Source organism: Sturnira hondurensis, unplaced genomic scaffold, assembly GCF_014824575.4.
Source record: "Sturnira hondurensis isolate 20B ecotype Veracruz unplaced genomic scaffold, ASM1482457v3 Scaffold0003874, whole genome shotgun sequence".
NCBI classification, from domain to species: domain Eukaryota; kingdom Metazoa; phylum Chordata; class Mammalia; order Chiroptera; family Phyllostomidae; genus Sturnira; species Sturnira hondurensis.
The window spans coordinates 2,047,054-2,070,142 of NW_028076505.1; the positions used below are offsets into that span (position 1 = coordinate 2,047,054).

Here is a 23,089-nt window from a genome sequence, read left to right on the forward strand (position 1 = left end):
CTCCCCTCCCCTCCCCCTCTGGCAACCATCACTTTGATCTCTATTTCTATGAGTCTGTTTTTTGTTTGTTCGTTTTTAATTCCACATATAATCAAAATCATACAGTGTTTGTCTTGCTCTGTCTGAGTTATTTCACTCAGCGTCACCCCCCTTTGAGTCCATCCATGTGGTCACGACTGGCAAGATTTCATTTGTATACGGCCGACTAACATTCCGTTGTACTTAGGTACCACATCTCCAGCTATTCAGCTGCAAGTGGGTGCCAAGGCTGCTTCCATATCTTGGCTATTGTAAATAATGCTGCAGTGAGCACAGGGCTGCATATGTCTTTTCAAATTAATGTTTTTGTTTTCTTTGGATAAATACCCAGGAGTGGGATTGCTGGGTCGTATGGGGGAGCCATTATGGAAAACAGCATAGAGAGCCATCAAAAAACCCAAAGTAGAACCTCCATGACATAGAATTAGAATCCACCGCAGAGCACACGGGCCTAGGAGAGTCTGCCGGGACGTCCCCGTGACTCAGGCAGGTTCAGCTGAGCTCGTGGCCATGGACGCTACTGCTCTCTGCCCTTCCTACAGCTGCCCCCTGCTCTGGCGCGATACTCAGGGGCAGAGCCCTCCCGCCTCGCCAGCCCTCCTCCGAGAAGCACCTGGTGCTTCGGTGTGTGCCTCCTCCCATACAGATGCCACACCTGCAGTCTTGAGATATGCTGTCATCCCAGTCGCAGGGGACTGGATCCACTGGAGACACACTGCCACGGAGAGCCCCCCCCCACCTCCCCTCCCCTCCCAGGGCACACTCAGATGGCTGACCCTTGGGAACCTGGAGCCAGTGTGACCCTGCTTTGATACAGCCCAGGGTTGTCTCTCTTGTCATGTGTTCGGGGTAGACTGCTCGTTTCACAGCTGTGGATTTCTCCCTTCTGTCTCCCCAGAAATCGCAGGCACGCCGGTGTCTGAAATTGCTGGGCCCTTCTCAACAGACGACATAGCCAGCAACTGCGTCCCCGCCCTGCCTTTGAACGAGCCCATTTTGTGGATCGTCTCCTACACCCTCATGAGTGTGTGTGGGATCATTCTCCTTATTCTAATCATCCTGCTGCTCGCCCCGGTCCGGTGCCAGCCGGGCGCCCGCCACCCCGAGGCTGTCAACGACGAGTCCTCCCTGGTCCGGCATCGCTGGAAATGAAGAACAAAGCCTGAACTTGGGCAACCTTGAACTTGGCTGTGAAGACAATTAAATTTCAAGTGCAGCAGGCCAGGGGTTGCCCGGCCAGGTTTCTTCCTCTGTCCATTAGTCTCAAATCTCTGTTCTGCTCCCAGATGCCTTCCAGAATTCACTGTATTTCGATTCTTGATTTCCTAACTTCCTTCTTCCAAGAAAAATGACAATAAATAACACCTCATTCTAAACCAAAACAGAGTGAATTGGGCTTCAGACTTTCTGCGACTGGTATACCAAACCGTCTCAATGTGCCTCCAGGTAGAAAGCAAGCCTTGGCTCGCACTCCTCGCTCCCATCTCCGGAGAAATGAGTGCACAGCACTTACCACTCTCCTCGGCGCACGGCCACCTCTCTGTATGAATTGCACTTAACGGTATTTTGCACCAGGTGTCAACCAGGGTCCAAACATCCCGAGAAGGCTCCCAGTGTGGCTGCAGGAGAAGCAGCCTGGGTCCTGGTAGCAGAGCGGCCTGCCCCTTCTGAGTCGGAAACAGCAGCAGGCCCCTTTCTGGGTCTCTCTGTGCCCTGAAGGGAGATCATCACCCCGTGGTCCTCACCAGCCTCCTCTGAAGGTGGAACGCCTTCGCCCGCTGTGGTGGGGTGAGAAGGAAGCCCACCCTTTTGTACTCGATGCTTCTGTAGTATTGTTGGTATACAAGTTTTAAAAAACTACCTCTGTTGAGACTCTGCCCAGGGTCCTCGCCCAGGTGGGGGTGCAGGGGGCCTATTCCAGCTGCTGCCCACTCCTGAAAGAATCCTCCTTCCACCCAGCCAGACAGAAGTGGTGCTGGGCCACACGAACGTCGAGGACTTCTGCCACCAAGACGGTCTTTAGCTCAAATATGTATCTTACTCAAAATCAGTAAACAGCGCTTCAATGAGAAAAGCCAATGCTATTTCACTAGCTTAGTTGTTCCTTCTTCCAACTCTTCTTTGGTTATTACCCTTTAGAGAAACAGAAAAAGGGCTAAGCGGCCGTGCTCCCGACCAGCTCTCAGGGGAAGGAAGACGCAAGACATCCAAAGGACTCGGAGGGACCGTCTCATTATTCCCGTGCTTTCAAACTGTGTGTCTGAACTTGCAGAACGGCCCAGACTCGAGTACACCCACGACAATCAGCTTGAACAGATGGGTCGCGCCAATGACCCACTCGCTCCCTCCCTTTGGTGGGCTCGTCCTGGGTGCCCCGGTGGGTGTCCTTACTTGGGGAAATCTTCTCTTGCTATTATTTGAGGCCTTTGCCAAAGACAAGCAGAAACCTGTAACTCGATATAATTCGCCTTATACGATCCGATGTAATTAGGAGAAGGGTTCAAAGCCAGCACCCTTCTCTCTTGTTCGTGTGCCAAGTTCAATGTTCACTTTGCTTCGCTGCTGCGAGGAGTTGCGTCTGTAATAAAATTCCATTGGAAGGGCTAACTGTGGAGTCTCTCCTCCGGCTGGAGCGTTATTTGTGTTCCCCTTGGGCTCCGCGTGGATGTCTCAGCCCTCCACTTTGCTCACTGGACCCAGGGCCACCTCCATCTTGAGAAATAGATGACCGGGACAAAGAGGTGTGAGGTCACTCACACATGTCCTGGTGTCCTCACAGACTGTCCGGCTCTCACAGCCCCTTGTGGAGAAGAACATGAATCCCCTGTGTTACCCACCACCCAGTTCAGCGTGGCGGGAAGAAGCCCCTCTCAGGATGGGCTGCCGGGACAATTTATCAGGTGCTCCTCATCACGGCCCGGTCTAGGCTAGCGGAGAGGTAGTAATCTAAAAATCTACTTCAGAGTTAGAAATCTCTGGGATTCTAATTCTCTTCTTGCCTTCTTGGCATTTTCCCTGGCTGCTGTTTTGTGGGCCACTTTGCAGAGAAAGGAAGGCAGCCCCCCATAGGCAGGGCCTTTCCCTGGCTGTGGAAACTCTGAGCCCCTGAAATGAAAAAGAGGACATTGTAGGCGTGGGCTGGTCCCTTTTGCTTCTCATTTCTTCGTGCAGGTGTCCTGTCTTCTGTTTCCCTCGCTGGGTTTCTAAGCCCAGGGTATTTCTGCTGCAACCAGTCCGCAGACCCTGTTCCCACAACACGTGATAATAGCAAGTTAGGTTTCAAGCCAGGGTATTTGAATGACGCTTGCTAGAATTCTTTGTCTTTTGTTTCTGATTTCTCTACCTTTTCCTCTCTGGTGTCACTGAATGTGACATTTTAATGGGAATACTTAAATTACAAAAGTATAATTTAGCAACAAGAATGAAATAGACAATTCAATGTGGGGCGTTTTCCCGGCATGCCTTGCTGCTGAGACTGGAGTCAAAACCGTGTTAGAGACGCCCACCTCCTGGAGTTATGTAAACTGAGACTTGGTTGTTGGGGGTGGGGGCACGGAGGGCCCTTCGGGGAGGCTTGTGAGTTCAGCAGGAAAGGGAGTGGTAGCAGCCATTTGAGGGCATCATTCTGGAAGACGTTTCTGTCCTGAAAACTGCGACTCAGCGTTAAGTTGCTGTCAGACCCCGTCCGCCCTCTGATGGATGAGCGATGCTCCTAGGTAAACACACACAAAAGCAATACTTTTTTTTAAACCTGGTACCGCCTTGTGTTCCTGTTAAGGTATTTGGAAACCTAAAATGAAATACTGTCTTCAGTATCTGAAACTGTTTATGAAAAAGAACAAGAAGCAGGATAGGGAGTGAGCGGCTTGTTGTTTGTTTCTTTTTTCCCTTGGAAATTTAAAAGCACCACCAAGTGATGGATCGGGCAGGTCATTCGCTATTTCCAAAGCATGATTTTGTATTTCTTCTGCTCTCAAAACAAGGAGGCAGCGTGGCACAGCACAGGACCTTTGCTGAACTCAGGCCACACCCTGCCGTGAGGGAGGATTTTACCTGACGCAGCGTGACGCGCAGAGGCTCGGCTGGAGGTCCGTGTGGGGCTAAATCGCAGTTCGAAGTGATGAAAGTAGTTCCCGGCAGCATCATTCACTCCGCAGACCTTTGGATCATAGATTTTGCCAAGCGGCTGTGATTAGGGGGTTGCGGTGTCTCCTTTAAGAGGCGAGGCAGGAGCGTTTCATTATTCAGTAGGTTCCCCGAGAGAATGAAAATTTGTTAATTTCCCCTTTCAGGTCCCCCACGTGCCGGAGCTGCCGAGCATCCTCCCGTTCCAAGTTCTGGCCTCGTGCCACTCAGTGTCACAGGGAATAAACGGCTGCCCCACAGCCTGCTTCATCAACGACAATAATCCAGTTTCGCAGGCTTCATCCTGATGAGTGGAAACCAGATCACCGCGCAGGACCCCAACTGTGTTTCCGCTCCCACAAACTCGTTAGAATTGATTACAGAGCTGTGCAGGATTAAGGCTTGCCACTAAAAGTTCTTTTATTTTTTTAGGAAGAACAACTAAACACCATAAAAATGTAGAAATATGGTTTTGCCAAGAAAGATACTAGCTATTTAGTGCCAAGAAAACGGCACACAACAGAAGTTGTGTGCATTTCTGGTGAGTCCTGAGAAATTCACACTTGAACTGACAACTGTATACCAATTAATCAGCACACAGGAAAAATCCATTTTGAGAGCAGGGAAGGAAAATAAAATAACAGTATGTAACAAAACAAGTAGAAATTGCTCTTTTGACAAAGTAGCTTTAATTCCAGGAATCTACAGATTTCTTTTACCTTGAAAGTTGTGGAATCCATTGGAGATGGGAATGATTTTACACAGTGGCAAACCCCAAACTTGAGAAATATCCCAGCCGGGGTCCTGAGCCCAGGGGCAGCCCAGACAGCATTGCCCCAGCCAGTACCGGGCCTCACCCAAAGGTCCTCACCATCCTGAAGCCCGCCCCCCCTCCCCCCGGTGCTGTCCAGGGTCCATGCGCCTCTGGGCGTCCTGAGTGACTCTAATGAGTGCCAACTGTGCTTTTGGCCTTGAGCAAGTGCCCTGGGAGGCTGAGGTTGCATCCTGGCTAAAGGAAGACAGCCTGAGGCCACGGGTCATCTGTCTTTGTGTGAGTGAGAGCCAAGCCAGGCCTGCCTGCTGGGGGCCTCCGTGTCTCTGCCAAACCTCTGGTCCCCTTAGTGACCGGCATTACATACAGGGTGGGGCAAAGATAGGCTGACCATCGTTTGTATGAAAAATAAGCCAGTCATTAATAAATAACAATCCAAGAATAACTCTTGTGTTTTGCATACCCCCAACTAGAAGCCTACTTTTGCCCCGCCCTGTATGAATGTCTTGAGGGCATCCAGTGTACCGGTGTTTTCTCACCTACCTCTGAGCTCACAATCAGACATTACACACAGATGGCCAGTGTTTCTACACGGCATCGTACTGTGTGCTTTCACTGCATGCTCGTTCTTAAAGAGCGCCAGTTAGGGACGGGGTGGGCCAAGAGGCACAGAAGGGGAGGCGTCCCAGGTAAAGCCTCCCGGGGCTTGTTGGGGCATCACTGCCGAAGCAGCGATTCTGCAGGTGCCCAGAGAGCATCTTGGGATGCAGGAGAGAGGGTGATAAGATGCCTGTCCGGCCCCCAGATGCCTGCTGGACCGAGTTGCCCGGGCCTGTGAAACAGTGATGGGAAGTGGGCGGCTCCCTTTGCAGGTGGAAAATTGTAACAGACCAACTGGGTGGAGTCTAAATTGTAGTCTCCACACAGGGGCACCCCACGCACATCAATCTGAGTAGCCTATTTGGCCAAAGCTGATGTATGATTCTATAGTTACCAATCACCCACATTTATCAAGTGGATTTTGAGTCCACCTAGCCCGGCTGTCTGGGTATTGATCACTGAAAGGCGGCCTGAAACCTTGTGTTCCTTCGGAGCCTATTGCCTCCTCACCATTTGTGTTTTCCCACAGAATATCCTCCATCCCGGTTGGAGCTTTTGTCTTTTTATTCATGACAGAGGCACAGATCAGAATGTCATGAGAAGGCCGGTGTCCCCACCAGGCAGCAGGCCTTACTTTCCTCCCTTGTTACGTGCTGCTTGTGCAGGCGGTTCAAAGTTGGCTGATGTCGCCACCGTTTCAGCTTGCTTCCTTCGACACCCACTGGAGTCGAACTCCACACGAGCCTCACACTGTTGAAGTGAACGCTTCTGAAAGAAAGTTAAGGAAGCATGAGAGAATGATCTTTTTGCGGCAGAGAAAAATGTTGCAGGTCAGTGAAGGATCTATTATTCTGTATGAAAACCATACGGAATAAACTTTCTTAACTTCAATTCCTCATACAGTGCCGTGTTCTTTGTTGCTGGTGGTGTCAACCTGGAACTTTTTCCCACTTCCCTAACTATAGGTGCAGTGTTCTCTCAGGGAGGTTGGAGATTCTCAGTGTTGGAGACAGAATGCATGAGACTCGCCATGTAATAAAAGCTGATTTTTTGTAATGTAAAATAATGCATTTCCTACTATTTCTGTTCATCGCACAGTTAAAGATACTTAAAGTTTAAAATCGCCTGTGTTCAGCCATTCAAAGCAGCCACTCACTTTTTTTTTTCTAAAGCTGGGGAACTTTGCTTCTGTGTGAACAGCGTTTCTGTGCCAGTGGAAGAGGGCAAACCTCGTAGTCTAGAATGGACGCTAGAGGGCGCGCTTTGCAAAATGTATTGTGTGTATCTCACATGAACAGGCTTTGCTGCACAATTCTTAAGTGTAACTTAGAAATGCTCAAGATTATTTTATACCATCCTTTTGGAATTTTCTTCTATTTTTAGTACACCATGTTGATTTAAAGTTGTGTTGGGACCCAAAGTTGGAGTGAAGAAGTATTTGCTCTGTCTCAGAAGAGACTCTGCAGACACTGTCCAAACTGCGCACATCAAAGATGGAGTTTTCTAAAATCATATTTTTGTACTTACATGTCCCACCCATGTAAGAGTAAAAAAAAAGACTTTGGCTTGTTTGAATAAATAATATTCACAACGTGTTGGGTTTAGAGTTTTTCTAATACTTAGTTCAAGTCACGCTTCCGGAGAGACAAGGGTGATGTGCCGTGGTCCAGTACTTTGTGGAGGCTCCTGGGAAGGAAAAGAAACAAAAGTGAGTGGAGGCGAGGCCTAAGCTCGATCCCTCAGATGTGAAGCACACTGAAAATGGGAGAAACATAAAGTGCACTAGAGTATCAGACCCATCCTGGGAGTGGAGAGAGACCTGTGTAGATGGGATGCCCGGGAAGCACATGTAAGTGGTGGTAAGGATGGGGCAGGGTATTCAGCCTATGGCTGGAGATGGAATATGGCCGCACGGGGAACTCCTGTGGCCCCACCCCTAAGGAGATGGTGCTCTCCAAACTCTACAGACAAGAAACCAGCTCCTAGTTGCACACCCAGGAGAACAGCCAGAAAAGCGTTTGCCTTGGGAGACCACCCAGCTCCCGCCACCTCCCAAAACAAATCTCTTGCTCTGCATCACTGTCTCATGCGGTGCTGATTCACGCCTTCCAGAAACGGAAGGATCCTGCTTAGTGGGCCAGTTTCCACAGGGGTGTGCATGAACTCAGGTGAGTCAGGAACGGTGAATGGAGACGGACTTCACCCACCAGCCGTGACCTAGTTGCTATGCACACCCTTGAAAAATACATTTATTTCAGTGACAGCACTTTTTGTTTGATGATACACAGACTAGATTTTTTTTTAAAAAGGGAATTTTGAAACATTAGAAAGTAAAGCAACAGTCACTTGAAAAACAGAATAGGATGCATTCTTTCTAATAACACAGGAGATCATCTGATTTCCATTTTCACTGGTTTTCTGTGCTTGTTACAGTTTGCCACCCATGAACTCTGCCTGGCCCTGCAGATGCGGTTTTGCATGTTTGTCACTAGGTGGTGCTGTTGTGGAGCTTTGGGGCATGAGTTTGTGCTGCCTTTTTTCCACCCACCCCCACCCCCACCCCCTCCCCTCCACGGCTCTGTGTGGCTTTCATAGGCAGCTTTTATCAACTGTGTATATATACATTAAACCACATCCCAGCAACTGGTCAAAGCTGTCCAGCTGTGTCCATTGTTCTCTAAAATACAATCTGCAAAATATGCTGGCTAGCTGCCTAGTAAACCTGGGAGGTAATCCCAATACGCCTCTCCACCCCTGGCTTGTCCACCTGTCCATCTGTCCCACGGAGAATAAAACTGAGTCACAGAGGTGCCATAAAGTCCCCAGGTTCTCCCTGTTGGTGGCAGAGTCCAGAGTCAAAAAAACAGCTTGTCTGATTACCAGACCCCTGGTCTCAATCATCATGCTACTGTCTTCATCAGGTTAAATACTGGAAATAGAAAGGAAAAATTTTTTATGGTGTGTGCTACAGCCGAAATGCTACAAGGGGAAATACTGGAGAATGTACTTGTAACAAATATATCACGGCAGACGCTAGCATTTTCTGAACAGCAAATTCTAGATACAAACATAAGATATATTACAACATTTTAGCCTCAGAACAGCCCTAACAGGTGCACACTGTTACTGAAAAACATTTCTTTCACCTTGGGTGTTCACCATTATATTTTTGCCAGTTTCCCCAATTGCCTCTGGATCGCATAAAGTTTTCTTCTACTAGTTTTCCCACGAGGGAATTTCAGAAATACAGCCCTAGCTGGTGTGGCTCAGTGGATTGAGCGCTGGCCTGCGAACCAAAGGGTTATAGGTTCAATTCCCAGTCAGGGCACATGCCTGGGTTATGGCCAGGTCCTCAGTAGGGAACGTGTGAGAGGCAACCACACATTGATATTTCTCCCTCTCTTTCTCCATCCCTTCCCCTCTCTCTAAAAATAAATAAATAAATAAAATCTGGTTTTTGCCCTGGCTCGTGTAGCTCAGTGGATTGAGCACGGGCCTATGAAGCAAAGGGTGGCTGGTTCCATTCCCAGTCAGGCCACATGCCTGGGTTGCAGGCCAGGTCCCCAGTAGAGGACACAGGAGAGGCAACCACACATTGATGTTTCTCTCCCACTATTTCTCCTTCCCTTCCCCTCTCTCTAAAAATAAATAAATAAAATATTTTTTTTAAAAAGGAAATAAAAGTTGCTGAGTCCTCACTTGCTAAAACTATGTATAGTCTTTATACGCACAGAAAACCCTGGCTGGACAGAGAGGCCTTGTTCGTTGTTTCTTTAGCTTCCTGCGCCTGTGACATCGCTGCCTTCCGGTTGGCACGTCGTGTCGGGAGAGGCTGGGGGAGCTCTCCCGTCACCTCTCTTATTTTAAGTGACCTTCCATTTTCTTCCTAGCTGCCCAAAAGGTGCTTTTCTTATTTTTAAAGCCCTGTAAGTTTAGGAAAGAACTCATGCTAACTAACCACTGAGGTTCAAACTTCCTGTGCCAGGAAATCTGAGTATTTCTCCCGCTCCTCCTCCTTGTTCTGCGGACCTCAGTTTCACAGACGTTTGATGTGCTTTGCTTATCTTCTATAGCCATCATTTTGCAGTATTTTAAGAATACTTATTTTCGTGCAGTTTTCCACTTGCTGCCTTTCTAGCTACTGTGTTCCTTGCTCCGTGAGTGTCTGTTTCCTCTCGGGCTTCTTCTAATGATTTTGTCTTTTCCTTTTAGAGTGTGGTCTGCCAAGACTTCACCTCCTGTTGTTTTGCTTTCTTCCTCCGATTTTTGCATTTCTCCATCACGGACCTCTGTTGAAAAAAATCATCCAGTAAGTTGTTGCTGCTGCTGCAGCTGCTGAATCTGTGATGAAATGGGGTGAAATGCATGTTCCTCCTTTGCTCTCTGAAAACCCTTTTTCTCTGAATGCTCTTCATTGGATGGTAAGTTTTGCTACTCTTTCTCACACTTGGTGATGACACCTGCTCACCAGCGCTGCCTGAGATCCTCGCCAGCCAAATGCGGGAGGCTCCGGTGGGCAAAGACGTAGGACCAGGTTTCTCTTTCACAATTTCCAAGAGGAGAAGGAGGAAGTTGCCAACTTCTGCGTTCAGACCGGAAGTTTGGCCTCTGGTTTCCATTGTATTTCGACATCATTTTAATGGGTTTATTTTTTTTCACCACAGAAATGTTTTTTGTTTGGTCAATGAAGTGTTTTTAAGCTTTTTTCTTGACACTTTAGAAACTATCAAACATATTCCTTGCTGTGCTCTTCAGGGTGGGAAAATGAGGGATCTAACCATTCAGCAGGGAAGAAAGCAGGGTGGACGCTTCAGCAACCGTGAAAAATGCGTTCTAGCCCTTTAAAGATCAGGAGATGATTATATGAAGAGGAAAAGCAATAGAAACTGGGCAGTGAGATCAACAATTTTAAGTGCACACGCACGCTCCTGCAGCGACACACACACAGAGAGAAGGGGCTAAGACCTGGAAAGTAGGGCACCCAGCAGCCGAAGCCACTACCTCTAATGGAATTACAGCTGGTTTTAAATATTCTTTTAAAAATGCTGTGTTTCCTAAACGCACGGCGCGGCAAAAGTCAGTTTACACTTGTGTGCATGCAAAACCCAGGGTTTATTCTTGTATTATTATTTGTTAATTAAATTTGTAAACCTACTTTTCCCACCCTGTATACTGCACTTTTTAAAAAAGATTTTATTTATTTATTTTTAGAGAGAAGGGAAGAGGAAGAGAAAGAGAGGGGGAGAAAGATCAGTGCGTGAGAGAAACAACAGTTTCCCCTCACGTGCCCCCAAATGGGGACCCAACCTGCAACCCAGGCATGCGCCCTGACCGGGAATTGAACTGGTGACCTTTCAGATTGCAAACCCATGCTCAGTGCACTAAGCCACAGCAGACAGGGCTATATATTGTACTTTTATAATCAGAAAACTCTATGCAAAATAAATTTTAAAACCTTGCTCCTGATCTTCTTTTGGTTCCTCAAACCTCATCCTGTTTTCATTGTGTGGTGACGGTGGGGGGCCCCCCCACCCACCCACAGCCCTGGCAGGAAACAGAGTCACTCTTGGCTCTTCCTCTCCGCTACCCACACGGACCTGCTCCTTACTTCTTTCGGTTCTTCCTCCAAAAGGGCTCAAATCTCACCCTGTCGCCAGGCTCGCTCCAAAGATCTGTCTTCTAAGACTCTCGTGTGGGTCTCCTTCTCTGTCGCCAAGCCCTTTGCCTCTCCCGCCTGGAGCCCACCTTCTCTGTGGTTTGCACCGCTCCCGGCCCGGGTTCCAGCACCTGGCCTGGGGACGGGGACGGCCAACAAGTTACGTGAGAGCTGGCGCGCAACAGCCGCCAAACAACCAGCCTGCCAATGCCGGTCGTGCCAGGGGCTGTGGGCTGGCTGGATCTGTCCTGCTCTGTCCACGTGGCTTAAGCAGGTGAAGGGGGTGGGGGCCGACTCCGTCCGGCGCCCGGTCCCAGCCCGAACCAGTTCTAAGCCATGCCCAGTGAATGATGGCTTGTTCTCCCCAGGTCCCTGCACTAGACCATCCAAACAGCCTTTTGGTGTTCTGATCGATTGAATAGCGTGTCCGCACAGGGAGTGCTCATCTGCTGTCTCCCTGCTTTCCCTTCTTCTGTGACCTTTCTGACACCTTCATTATAGGGCCGGTGACAATTTCATTAGAGGGCTTGGGCAGGCAGCGTGTCGGGTCATGGGACACAGAGGGAATGGAGGGTCAGTGGCCTAGACTCCTCTCCTGTGATGAGATCCAAACTCACACCCCACCCAGCAGTGGATGGGGTAGGTTGCCAACATGCTGATAGGGTCTGTTAAATGCTTGCTCGTTGTAGAGGCATCCGCTTGTTGGTAAGATTATTTTTTCTGTGCACCCTGTATTTCGGGCTTCATTTCCTTGGCCCCTGTTTCGCCTGGGGTTTCAGGGTTGCTCTGCCTGGGAGCACCAGTGCTTTCACGGGAGAGCCAAACGGCGTATGTGAGGGGGAAACATTCACACCCACGCATGGCCCGGAGTGCCAGACACGGAAAGGAGAGCCGCGAGTCTCTGAATCGATGTCTTGTTTATCGATTGCACTTCACCCACTTGCAACAGAAGTCTCTGCGATAGAGGAAGAAAGACGTTCAATAAAACACTGACCTGGGTGAGTGGGAGGAAACCCACATCTCGGTCCTCCTGGCCTCACTCGGGAGAAAGGGAGATGGACCCAGAGCAATGGTTTACTCTCGCTCTCTCTCCCTCCCTCCCTCTTAGAGTTCCCTAGGTCGGGCTTTTCCGGGTTTAGCACCAGGAATTCCACATGAATCACACCAGGATCTTGTTAAAATACACACCTGTGTAGGTCTGGGGCAGGGCCTTTCTGACAAAGGGATGCCTCTGGTCCAGGGACCCCATTAAGTAGCAAGGTCTAGGTTACCTCCTGTTCCCCATCCCACCTTCAGTAAACAGGCTACATGGTTACTGCCTCTCATCATTCTTCAGACCCTGGCCTCACCTCTTCCTGGAAGCCCTCCAGGTTCTCCTGAGATGGGATGAAAACTGAGTATCCCCCAGAATGATGTCAATGAGCTCAGCCTGTATCCCATGCCTGCTGGGAAGCGGGCAGTGGCTGTTGTTACCATTGTTTCACCAGAATCCTGCGCTCTGTCTGGCTTGGGGACGGTGATACTACAGTCATCCCCCTGTGTCTGCAGGGACTTAGTTCCAGGACCTGCCTCAGATACTGAAACCCAGGGCTGTCCCTTACAGTGGATGGATTAGTATTTGCACACAAGCCCATCCTCCCCTGGACGCCCTTAAATCTTCTACAGGTTACTTACATTACATTACTGCAATGTAAATGCTGTATAGATGGTTGTTACACTGAATTGTTTAAGGAACAACTTCCTGGAGGTTTTTCTGGAATATCTTTCATCCACAGGTACAGAGAAGCTGTCTAACTCTTTCACGCATCAGTGAATGCGTGGTTGGTTGCTTGCCCATATTTGTCTGAGCGTTTTACAACGTCATCGGGACATTTTCAAACCCCAGACAGCAGAAAAACTCGGGGTGTGCGTGTGCCAAGATCCGCCTCTGCACCACACACCTTGGTGTCATCCTTGGAGAGTGGTGGTGATTCTCCCCAAATTCACGCACACTTCCCAGCCCCTTCCAGGCTCCACCTACCCACCCACCCGAGTCCCCAGCAGGGAGCAGCACTGTGAACTTACCTCGCCCTCCAGGGGGAAGAAGCCATGGCCTGGTTCTACATGTACGGGCCTGGGGGCTCATTTTTCACGATTCCAGATGGTCAGCCTGGCTTCCACTACCCAAAAGACGCTTGCGGCTCATACCCTTTGAAACTAACTCGTGCTCTGAGCTGTTCTGACTTTGTCCGGCCTCCATGGTGCCGGAGCCACCGTAGCATGACAGCCTGGGTTTGCCCACTTTTCTGCCCAGCACTTAGCCTGTGGCCTGAGTTCTCAATGGGTACTCTTTGTTGACTATATGAATGAATGAATGAACACATGCACGCATGAACTTACAAAGCCAAGCACTTAGAAGGGAAATTGGAGGTATTCATATGAGGGCGGTTGGTTTTTTTATGTCTTTGAAAGAGAAGCGGTGAGTCCAACCAACAGAACTGTGCCCCAGGAAGAGCGAAATTCTCAGTCCTCATCTGGGGAAACTCCAAGCACCTTTGTGAAATGCAGGTAAATAATCAGTCATCAGAAAGGAGTGGGGGAAGGCAGGCGTGGTTCCTTCGATTGTCATTACAATAACCCTAGTGCTGGCCTACCCCTGGGCTCACTCATTTGTCCAGGCATTGAACAAATATTTGGAGAGTATTGACCATATTCAGGTCCGACTGACCATATTCAGGTCCTACTGACCATATTCAGGTCCTGCCCTGCCCTGTCCAGGCCTGGTGATTCAGCTGTGAACCAAAGCCCCCCATCCACGTGGAACCTGTGGTGTATCCAAGAGGGGTTTGCATTGTAGATAGTCAGTTAACGAGAAAATGTCTGACATGATGCCAGGTGGTGCTCCGTGCTAGGGAGGAGGGGCAAAGGGCAGGGGACGAAGAAGGAATGATGGAGAGAGTGGTGGAGAGTTTCTGTAAATACTACCATGTCCATTGCCACAGCACCTCCCACACAGGCCGCCCTTCAAAGTCAAACTTGGTATCTATGTTCCAGCCAGCTCTCAGCTGCACAGATGTCAGGGGAGGTCAGAGGGAACCTCAGGTCCTCTTCCTCCCAGAGATGGGGTGGAGTGCCAGTCGGCAGGTCTTCTGTCCATCCCTACCAGCCCTGCAAGGGTGTGCCCTCTGTGCCCTGAGCTGGCAGCTCTGGCCAGGCCAGTTCAGTCCTGCCCATGCTTCCTGGTTCACCCGTGCCGCCCAAGGGGACAGCCCCTTGCTCCTACCCAAGGAGAGCTCTGGCCTGGAGTTACTGTAATTTTCAAGGCATCTACAAGGAAGGGATGGGAGGGACAGCTTGTCTCTGTGACAGCAGCAGACTTCCTTGTCCAGCTTCCTGGTTATTACAGTCGTTCAGGTTTCCCGTATTCAGCTGTCCCCGCCTTAGGTGCCTCTCACCCAAACCAGCCCTACTGCCAGGAACCGAACCACCCCAGGGTCCTTGCCCAGGAGGTTTAGGTGACTTCCTGGGGCTTCCCACCTCGACACCCTGTGGCTCTGATCTCACATCGTCTGGATGTAGATGATCAAGTGCTATTTTAATAGACTGCGTGCTTCCGGGGTGTCGTCAGGGAAACGCTGGTGGCCTGGCGGTGCTCTCACACAGCCATGTGCACCTGACTCACCACGCATCCTGCGAAAACAAGGACTCCACTTGGGGTGAGGGGTCTGCCGTTCTAATAAGCTCCCAGGGTGCAGGTCCTGGGCTGCCCACCCCCCGAGCCTCAAATGCTACCACGGCACCTCTCCTCCCATCCTCCACTATCAGATTCGGTGGTTCCCAGCTGCAGGCAGCGGTAACTCCCAGAGAGACAATTTTTGGTGTCACAAGGGGGAAGCTGCCCCTGGCCAAGTAGTGGACATAGGACAGGAACGCCACTCAGCATCCTACCACGTGCGGGGGAGCAGCCAGCCCAGAATGTCAAGGGTGCCCAGGGTGAAACACTAACTCAGAAGCATCTAACTCTGTCTACATACTAGAGTTCCCTGGAGTTCCAAAAATGTCGGTCTGAGGGTCTCTCCTAGACAAGGACCTTGGGATCTTTGGGGCAAGGTCTCGGCTCTGCACTTTTACAGGCAAACGGGGACTCTAAGGTGCCTTCCAGGTGACAGCCAGCAGCCTCCACCACCATGGGCTGTAACCATGAAAATCAGGAGCAAGGAAGAGGGCTCGTATTGGGGGGCTTTTCACATTCACCCTAATGGCACAGCACACATTTTTGCTGACACTGGCCAATGGAGTGTGTGACAACCTGAAGACACACCACCTGGGGGAAGGGGAGGGACCCTCTGTGTGGGGAGGTTGTGGGGGAAGGAAGGTTCTGACTCCACCCTGGGGCAAGGGATCGCTGGCTGGGGTTCTCTTCTCCTCCCCTTCCATCAGCTCCATTCCACACGACATCTGTCATTATTGGCTTCAGACACCGTGGGGTCTACTGGGGAGCTCTTGTTCCCTCTTTATGGAAACTATGGAGGTGGATGGTCAATAACAACCATGATGTATTCACCATCATGGGAGTGATGTCACAGGTGAGGAGATGAAGGAACAGGAGAACTAGTGGGCTAGCTAGAAAAATGGCAGAGATCAGATTAGAACCTAGAATTTCACATCGAATAAAGTCTTCCGTTTCTTCTGTTGCTTTCCGTGGAGTTTATTCACTCATGCATTCATTCACTCAAAGTGTGTTGCCAAGTGGCTAGGGGCCAGGTCTCATTTTAGTTGCCGGATGAACAAGTCTGAGAGAGTCTTTGCCCACCAGTAACGCACAGGGGCACGGACGAGAGGGCACCTGGTACAGATCAGCACAACGCAGGGTGGTAAGTGTCCCTAGAGGAGCCCGAAGAAGAGGGCCCACAGTGCTGTCCCCATCCTGAGTCCCACCAGCCATGTGGCTCCCCACACCTCTCAGATCTTCAGCCGCCTCATCTGTACGAAGGGTGTAACCACCCCCCCCCTCCCCGGGCTGGGATGACGTGATGATGCCATCGGAGGGACAGGCCCAAAGTCAGGGTTTGGTCATCCACTTGTCTGCTTTTTGTTGAGATACTGTATGGATAAACAGACAGACTTGTTTTCCAATAAAAACATGGAAATGTGTTTTCCTTTTGAAAGGAGGCAGACATTTTTCTTAAAGAGGTTTTTGAAGTTTTCCTGTCATCTGTAAAATAGAGGTGTGCGTAACTAAGTATTTTCCACTCCACCCAGCACCGTCTCAGTGGCTCTGGGCTCACCTCCCAAAGGGAGGCGTCCTTTATAACAAGAACAAAAGAAGCCAGGTTTGCGGGCATGATGGTTGTAAGGCCGTGTGACCAAGGAGATTTGCTTTGGATCCCGACGCAGGTGTTCTAACTTCAGTTCTGCACAATGAGACCAAGAACAAACTATGAGAATGAATGTAGTGTTTTCATTGCTCTCAGCAAACTGCCGAGTCCAGCCAAAGTCTGTGCTAATCAAACACACCTTGGCTGTCAACATTGATGACCAGGATTATTGGAGGCCGGGCACTGTGGACCTAAACTGTACTTCTGGACATTTGGTCCAATGGCAAAACCACAGGCAAGTCTGGAGAAGAGAGAAGAGGGTTGTTCTGGTCACAGAGGAAAGGGGAGTTGGGAGGGGCCCCTACGCAGCCCATTGGAGGAAAACGGGAACTCTGGGTGCAGTGTCTTCTCACTGGGCTGAGCTGTGACAGTCTCTCGTTGGCTGGGCTGTTGTGGGGCGAGGGGGAAAATCTTCCCTCTTCCTTCTGGGGTAGCAGAACAGAAAAACGTCTTCCCGTTGAGACAAGGCTTGCCTTTTCCTATTTGGCGTAATCGAGGATGAATGGTGGAGCATGAGGGCTCCCCTACAGGAGGCCCTCCTAACTCCAATCTCAATGGAGGTTTCCTTTATTAATTTTCAGAGTATCAACCCCCTTTTCCTGATCCTTGTGGCCTAAACTCAAATTACAATTACTGGTAGGCTCCAGAAAGGTTGTTTTCTGTAACGAATGTTGTTTCAAAAACACCAGGTTATTACTACTCCCAGCTGCATCCAGTTCGAGGCCCTTGAAAGATGAGGCCTCCAAAGAGACAAGATTTATACCTAACACACGAGTGTGAAAGTACCGCCATTGACGAGTCACCTGTCAGTTTCTTTATCCACAGATTAAGAGTTTGGAGAGCAGATTCCCTATAAGAGGCCTCCTTCCAATTCCTGAGAGGTCATGTGACCCCAGGTTTGGTTTAGCCTGCTGTTATAGACTGAGTACTTGTGCCCCCCAATTAATATGTTGAAGCCCTACCCCCACAATGTGCGTGTATTTAGAGATGTGTTAGAGATGTGATAACTAGGTTTAGATGAAGTCATGAGGGTAGACCCCCATGATGAGATTAGCGCCCTTATGAGAAGAGGAACAGACACCACAGTGAGCTCTCTCCGGCGCAAGAAGAGGCCATGGTGCAATAGCAGCTGTCTGCAATCGAGAAAGGCAGACTTCACCAAGAACTTGATCTGCAGGCACCTTGACCTTGGACTTCTAACTTCCAGAACCAGAGAAAATTAACTTCTACTGTTTAAGCCACTGGCCTGCGGGATTTGTTGCAGCAGCCCCAGCTAACACAACTACAATCAAAGAAAAAATGCTTCATGGCAGCATCACTCACAGAGGCCAAGACATGGAGACAACCAAAGTGTCCTGCGACCGAGCATTGGATAAAGAAGACATGGCCCATAAGTGCTACGGAACACCACTCAGCCATGAGAAAAGGTGGAAGGCTGCCATTTGCAACAACGTGGATGGAGCCTTGAGAATATCATGCTCAGTGAGATAAGCCAGCCAGAAAAATATAAGAACCATGAGATTTTACCCATATATAGGCTATAAAACTGAAACCCATAGACACAGAAGAGAGATGGTGGTTGCCAGAGGGAAGGGGGTGGGACGGTTGTATGGGGTGAAGGGGGTCAAATATATGGTGGCGGAAGATGACTGGACTCTGAGTGGTGGGCACACAATGCGAGATTTGATGGTGTATCAGAGAACCGTACGGTTGAAGCCTATATGATCTTGTGGACCAGGGTCACCCCAATCAATACAATTTGAAAAAGAAAAAATAGAGAGGAGAAGAACTGCTGGAGGAGGTCGAACTAAGTGAATCCTGGACTGTTTATTGGCCCTGCCTTTTCCTAGCCATTCACTCGACATTTAATTCCTGAGTGCTGGCCGAGTGCCCCACCCTGCAGGGCACTGGGGACATGGAGAAATAAACACGGTCCCTGCGTTCAGAAACCCACAGGCCAGCAGGTTCCCCCCGACATGCAAAGGAGCCATCACCTCCCACTTCACAACAAATACATGAAAATACCAGGCAGGGGGAGCCTGGATCAAAAGAAGTCACCTTGGAAGCATTTTCTCAGATACAGTTGCAGATGGAAATTAATTCTAACGTACCTCAACGGAGGCTCTTCGAATGCTTTAAAAATTTATTTGGAATGAGACATGGTTATAAAAGGGCTGATGATAGCCGTGAGGAAGCTAAGCCCTAACTAGAGGACCTCTCCCGCAGATGTGTTGGGTAGATGTGATGTAGGTCAGTGAATGACCAGAGCCCTGAAGGGGCCTTCCCGGGGTGGCGTGGGGGGCTCACACACCCGCGTCTTGAGCTCTCCCGGGGCCCCTGCGGGCAGGCTGGATGTCTGCAGGCTGGCCAACAGACATCTTTCCCAAAGCGGGCATTACAGCGCCCAGCCTTTTCACGCACACTTCTCAGCCTCGGGGACCTCCCTGGGGGACTCTCATGGACTGTCACTCGGTGGAGCAGTTTCAGCAAGCCCAACCTCAGGACAGCCTAAGGCAGTCAGGGGACCTGGAGTAGGGCAGCCTTGGGAAGCACCCTACGCAGCGGAAACGGCAGCGATGGGCCCAAGGCACGTGGAGGACCAGTAAAGGCTGGAGGGACCCCATGAAACACGTTGGGGGACCCCTCCTAGGGAACTCTAAGAGGGAGGGAGGGAGAGAGAGCGAGAGTAAACCATTGCTCTGGGTCCATCTCCCTTTCTCCCGAGTGAGGCCAGGAGGACCGAGATGTGGGTTTTCTCCCACTCACCCAGGTCAGTGTTTTATTGAACGTCTTTCTTTCTCTATCGCAGAGACTTCTGTTGCAAGTGGGTGAAGTGCAATCGATAAACNGCAGTTTCAGCAAGCCCAACCTCAGGACAGCCTAAGGCAGTCAGGGGACCTGGAGTAGGGCAGCCTTGGGAAGCACCCTACGCAGCGGAAACGGCAGCGATGGGCCCAAGGCACGTGGAGGACCAGTAAAGGCTGGAGGGACCCCATGAAACACGTTGGGGGAGGGGAGTGGAAAGGCAGAGATGGACCCAACAGCCATACGTGGGGTCTGCAACATGGGACAGGCCCTGTAAAGCTGCCGGCTTCTCTGGGTTCACCTGAGGGAATGGGCGCACGGATGCCACTGGTGGCAGCGCCAGAGCCACAGGGAGGCGGTATAGACAGCACTGCGCTTGCGCGGGCCTCTGCTGGGATGGCGCGGGCGCAGAGGCGCAGACTTCTCCTGGGGCGCAGAACCACGAGGCAGCGACGGGGTGAGGGGGATCCCGGCAGGACAATGGTGGAGGTCCGGGTCAGGGTCGGGTGGGGGTCGGAGTCAGAGTCATACCTGGGGTCCAGCCTGCATTGGGAGGAAAAATGCCCTGCATGCCTGGACCCCAGGGGTTGGAGGGGACTGGCCTGGGATTCGTGGGGAGAAGCCCTAGGATCTGGCGAAGCTGGTTGTCCGGGGATGCGTACGAGAGCCGGACTCCCTTAGACCCCTCAGCCGGTGGGAGACCTGAACCCTTCCACCCTGGGCAGGAACAAAAGGCCGGCGAGACCCAGGACCTCTAGACTGGCCTCCATCTGTACCCCGGAGCAAGAGGGCTGCCATCTTTCCCAGCGCGTCACAGGAAAAAGAACATGCCCTTGGCGCGGGTCAGAGGTCCAGGCAGGATGCTCTCGGCTTGATGAGTGATAGGAGAGAGTCAGGCAGCCGACACAGATCAGGGCTGCACCTCAGTCCAGCCTGTGAATCCGCGTGTTTCAGAAGTCCCTTCCCGTTTTCTGTTTAGCATTTTCGGCCTATTACATCCATATGCTGTAGAAATATTTTGTTTTTGTTTTTCCCCAAGGTCTTACCTTTAAGACACATTTTTTCTCTTTGTAGAATCTAGGACAGGTGCCACATAGTGTTTCTTTGGTAGTCCCCCTTTCTGCCTTGTGGGCACAGAACCGGTCGGTAGTCATAGTCTTTCGAAGTCAAAACAAATTCATCTAATTTTTCTCTTGATTGCTAAGACAGTGAAAGACAAAATTCCCCATTAAGGTAACAAAGGCGACATTTATGGGGTGCCTCTCTGCATTGCTCTGTGTACCTTCCTTCTGTTCTCTCACCCCTGAGATGGGCATTGTGACCCCCAATTGCTCACATCCCAGACCACAGAACTAGGAGATGCCGGTCAGTCTGATCCAATTTCCATGCTCTTCCTCCTAAAAATTTCAGCCCCAGCAGCCAGCAAAAATTGTTTCCTAAAGAGTGAAAATCAGCAGCAAAGGACATGACTTTGGGGGTTGGGTTTCTGGTTTGGTTTTGCTCCTCACACAGCTGGCACTCCAAGCCGGGCGCAAGCCATCAGGTCACCGAAGGACAGTGAGGGTGAGGAGGAGGAGATGGGGTGTGGGGTGCACTCTCGCCTTGGCCCTTGAGCACCTGGGTCACCTCAGCTTGGATGCATCTTCACGAAAGGGGACATGGCACTCCAGGAGTCTAGGACACCAACTGCAGGGCCTGGGACTTAGGAGACCCAGGTTCCAGCTGGGTGGCCACAGGCTGCTAATGCACCCTTTGCACCTTCAGCGGCCTCACTGCCCCAGAGGGGATGACCAGGGACCTGGCGTGAAGCGTAGGATTCCATACTGTTCAGGGGAACACCAAGCAGCATCCACCTCTGAACCAGCCAATTCGATCGGCTACACCGAAACCTGTAGTGGCCCAAACCTCTTTTCCAGTCTCCCAATGGACCCTGCCTTCTGACAAAGGAGCAGCGATCGCAACAACCCCCCCGTCCCTTTGGAGTTGTTCTCTTATTTCTGTGCCAATGGAAGAAAATCGGGTGCCTTTTCTTTCCACAAGTGAGCCACTCCCTCCCCAAGGGCTTCTTGCACATGAAGTGTGAATCCTGCATCAGTTTCTCCCATCCCACTGCGCTGGCTGTGAGCCCTGTGATGATGCGGGAAACTGCAAGCAGTCGTTTGAACTGTGGGGTATAAACCTCCCCAGTCACAACGGCAGGCACCAAAGACAGTCCAGAAATGTGGACCCTCCCAAAAACCTTCAGTGTGTGTTTCAAGGTGGGTTTCCGCAGCTAAAGGTGTGACCCAGCTCTTGGTTTCTGCAGGCATCACCTTTCCAGTGAAAACCCCAAGTTGCCGTGGACTATCTACAGAAACACATCTAGCGCCTTCGGGAGATTGTCAGAGAAACAATCCGCAAATAAGAGCTTTGCAGATAGAATAACCAAGCCCATCTGCAGAAGCTCGGACACACACCCGCCAGTCCTTCCTAAGAGCAATGGCTGTTCATGAACCAACAGGTGGATGGTCCACAGGGAACCTCCATGTGGGCATCACTGTCTGGCCCGTCCAGGCAGCAGCCCAGGAAAAAAGGGAGCAGCCCAGAGTGGCAGCTGAAAGAAGGGACACTCATTTACACTCCCAGTTCACCTCTCTTCTGCCCTGTTCAGACTCAGAGATTTCTGTACCACCTGGGCTTTCTGCCAGCCATTCCCAGTCCCCTGGATGACCTATTTTGGACAAGGAAGCTGCTGACAGGGTTATGATGTAGAGGGTTGAAAGTTTTCACCCAAAAGGTACCTTCTCCAGCCTCAGGCTTCTTCCCCTTCCCTCCGTCGTCTTGCTCCAGGGCAGCCTCGTGTCCTCTTGTCGTCACCTCCAGCATCCTGGCTCCGGCTCCCCAGCATCACCAGGGCCTCTCCACATGATCCCAGGCACAGGAGCCTTTGTGGGTGGTGGGGGGGGACTCAGCCCCTCTCTGTTGCCAAGGGCTTTCCGAGGGCCATGCCCCTGTCTGCAGGTTGGTCCTCCCCGGGAATCTGTGGCTGCTTCGCTTTCCCAAACTTTGCTCCAGAAGGTGAGCTGTCCCCATCCTGTATCTTTGTCATTTTTGTTCCCTAATGCACGTCTGGGGCTTAAACAGTGCCTGGCATCCGTCAGTGCTTCATAAACATTTGGTAATTGAATTGAACTGAACTGAGACCCCTACCTTCCACGGAGCTGCCCTGTCTGGGATTCCGTCCGTCCCCTGGAAAGGCGAACATTTCCTCTGGGGAGGTTGGAAGAGCTCTGAGGGGCAGCCCTTCCGCTGCACGATGGCCGCCCCAGGGTTTGTCCCAGACAGGCACAGTCTTCGCTTTGCTGATGGCCGGTCAGCTGGCCAGGATTCTGAACAACTGCACCCCAACTTAGCCTCTGGGCCAGCAAGACACAGTGCAGCTCCCGTAAACAGTGACGTATCTGGGCACCTCCCCGCTGCTCTGCGAGTGTGTGCCCTGCATGAGTTCGTTCAACCTCAGCAGTCCTGAGATTGTGTTATTCTTCTCATTTCACAGATGAAAATGAAAAAGAAAAGAAAAAGAACATGAGGATCAAGGGAATTAAATCAGTTATTCTGAATTCCTTAGTGTGATGGAACAGGGATGGAAACCGAGGTCTGCCTGAGTCTAAACCCAGCTGATCTGACCCCTTTGTGGCTAATGGTCCACTCAGCGTTTCAGCTAGACAGTCCAGGGCAGAGGCCTCAGGCATTTCC

The 23,089-nt window shown here is 50.8% G+C and overlaps 1 protein-coding gene and 1 long non-coding RNA gene across 2 annotated transcripts in view; one reads left to right on the plus strand and one right to left on the minus strand.

Moving 5' to 3' along the window:
- BACE2 (beta-secretase 2) overlaps positions 1-6,343 on the plus strand; it is a 72,500-nt gene extending 66,157 nt beyond the window's left edge. Inside the window, exon 9 of the mRNA XM_037042991.1 lies at positions 938-6,343. Within this exon, the coding sequence (XP_036898886.1) occupies positions 938-1,191 (254 nt within the window). The 3' untranslated portion in view covers positions 1,192-6,343. The remainder of the gene's footprint in view (positions 1-937) is intronic.
- Positions 6,344-7,040: 697 nt separating this feature from the next.
- Positions 7,041-8,381, minus strand: LOC118984840 (uncharacterized). Its single transcript, XR_005066001.1, has 2 exons — positions 8,304-8,381; positions 7,041-7,222 (listed from the first exon to the last, which is right to left on the minus strand). It is a non-coding gene; the product is annotated as an uncharacterized LOC118984840 (long non-coding RNA).
- Between the last annotated feature and the right edge of the window lie 14,708 nt (positions 8,382-23,089).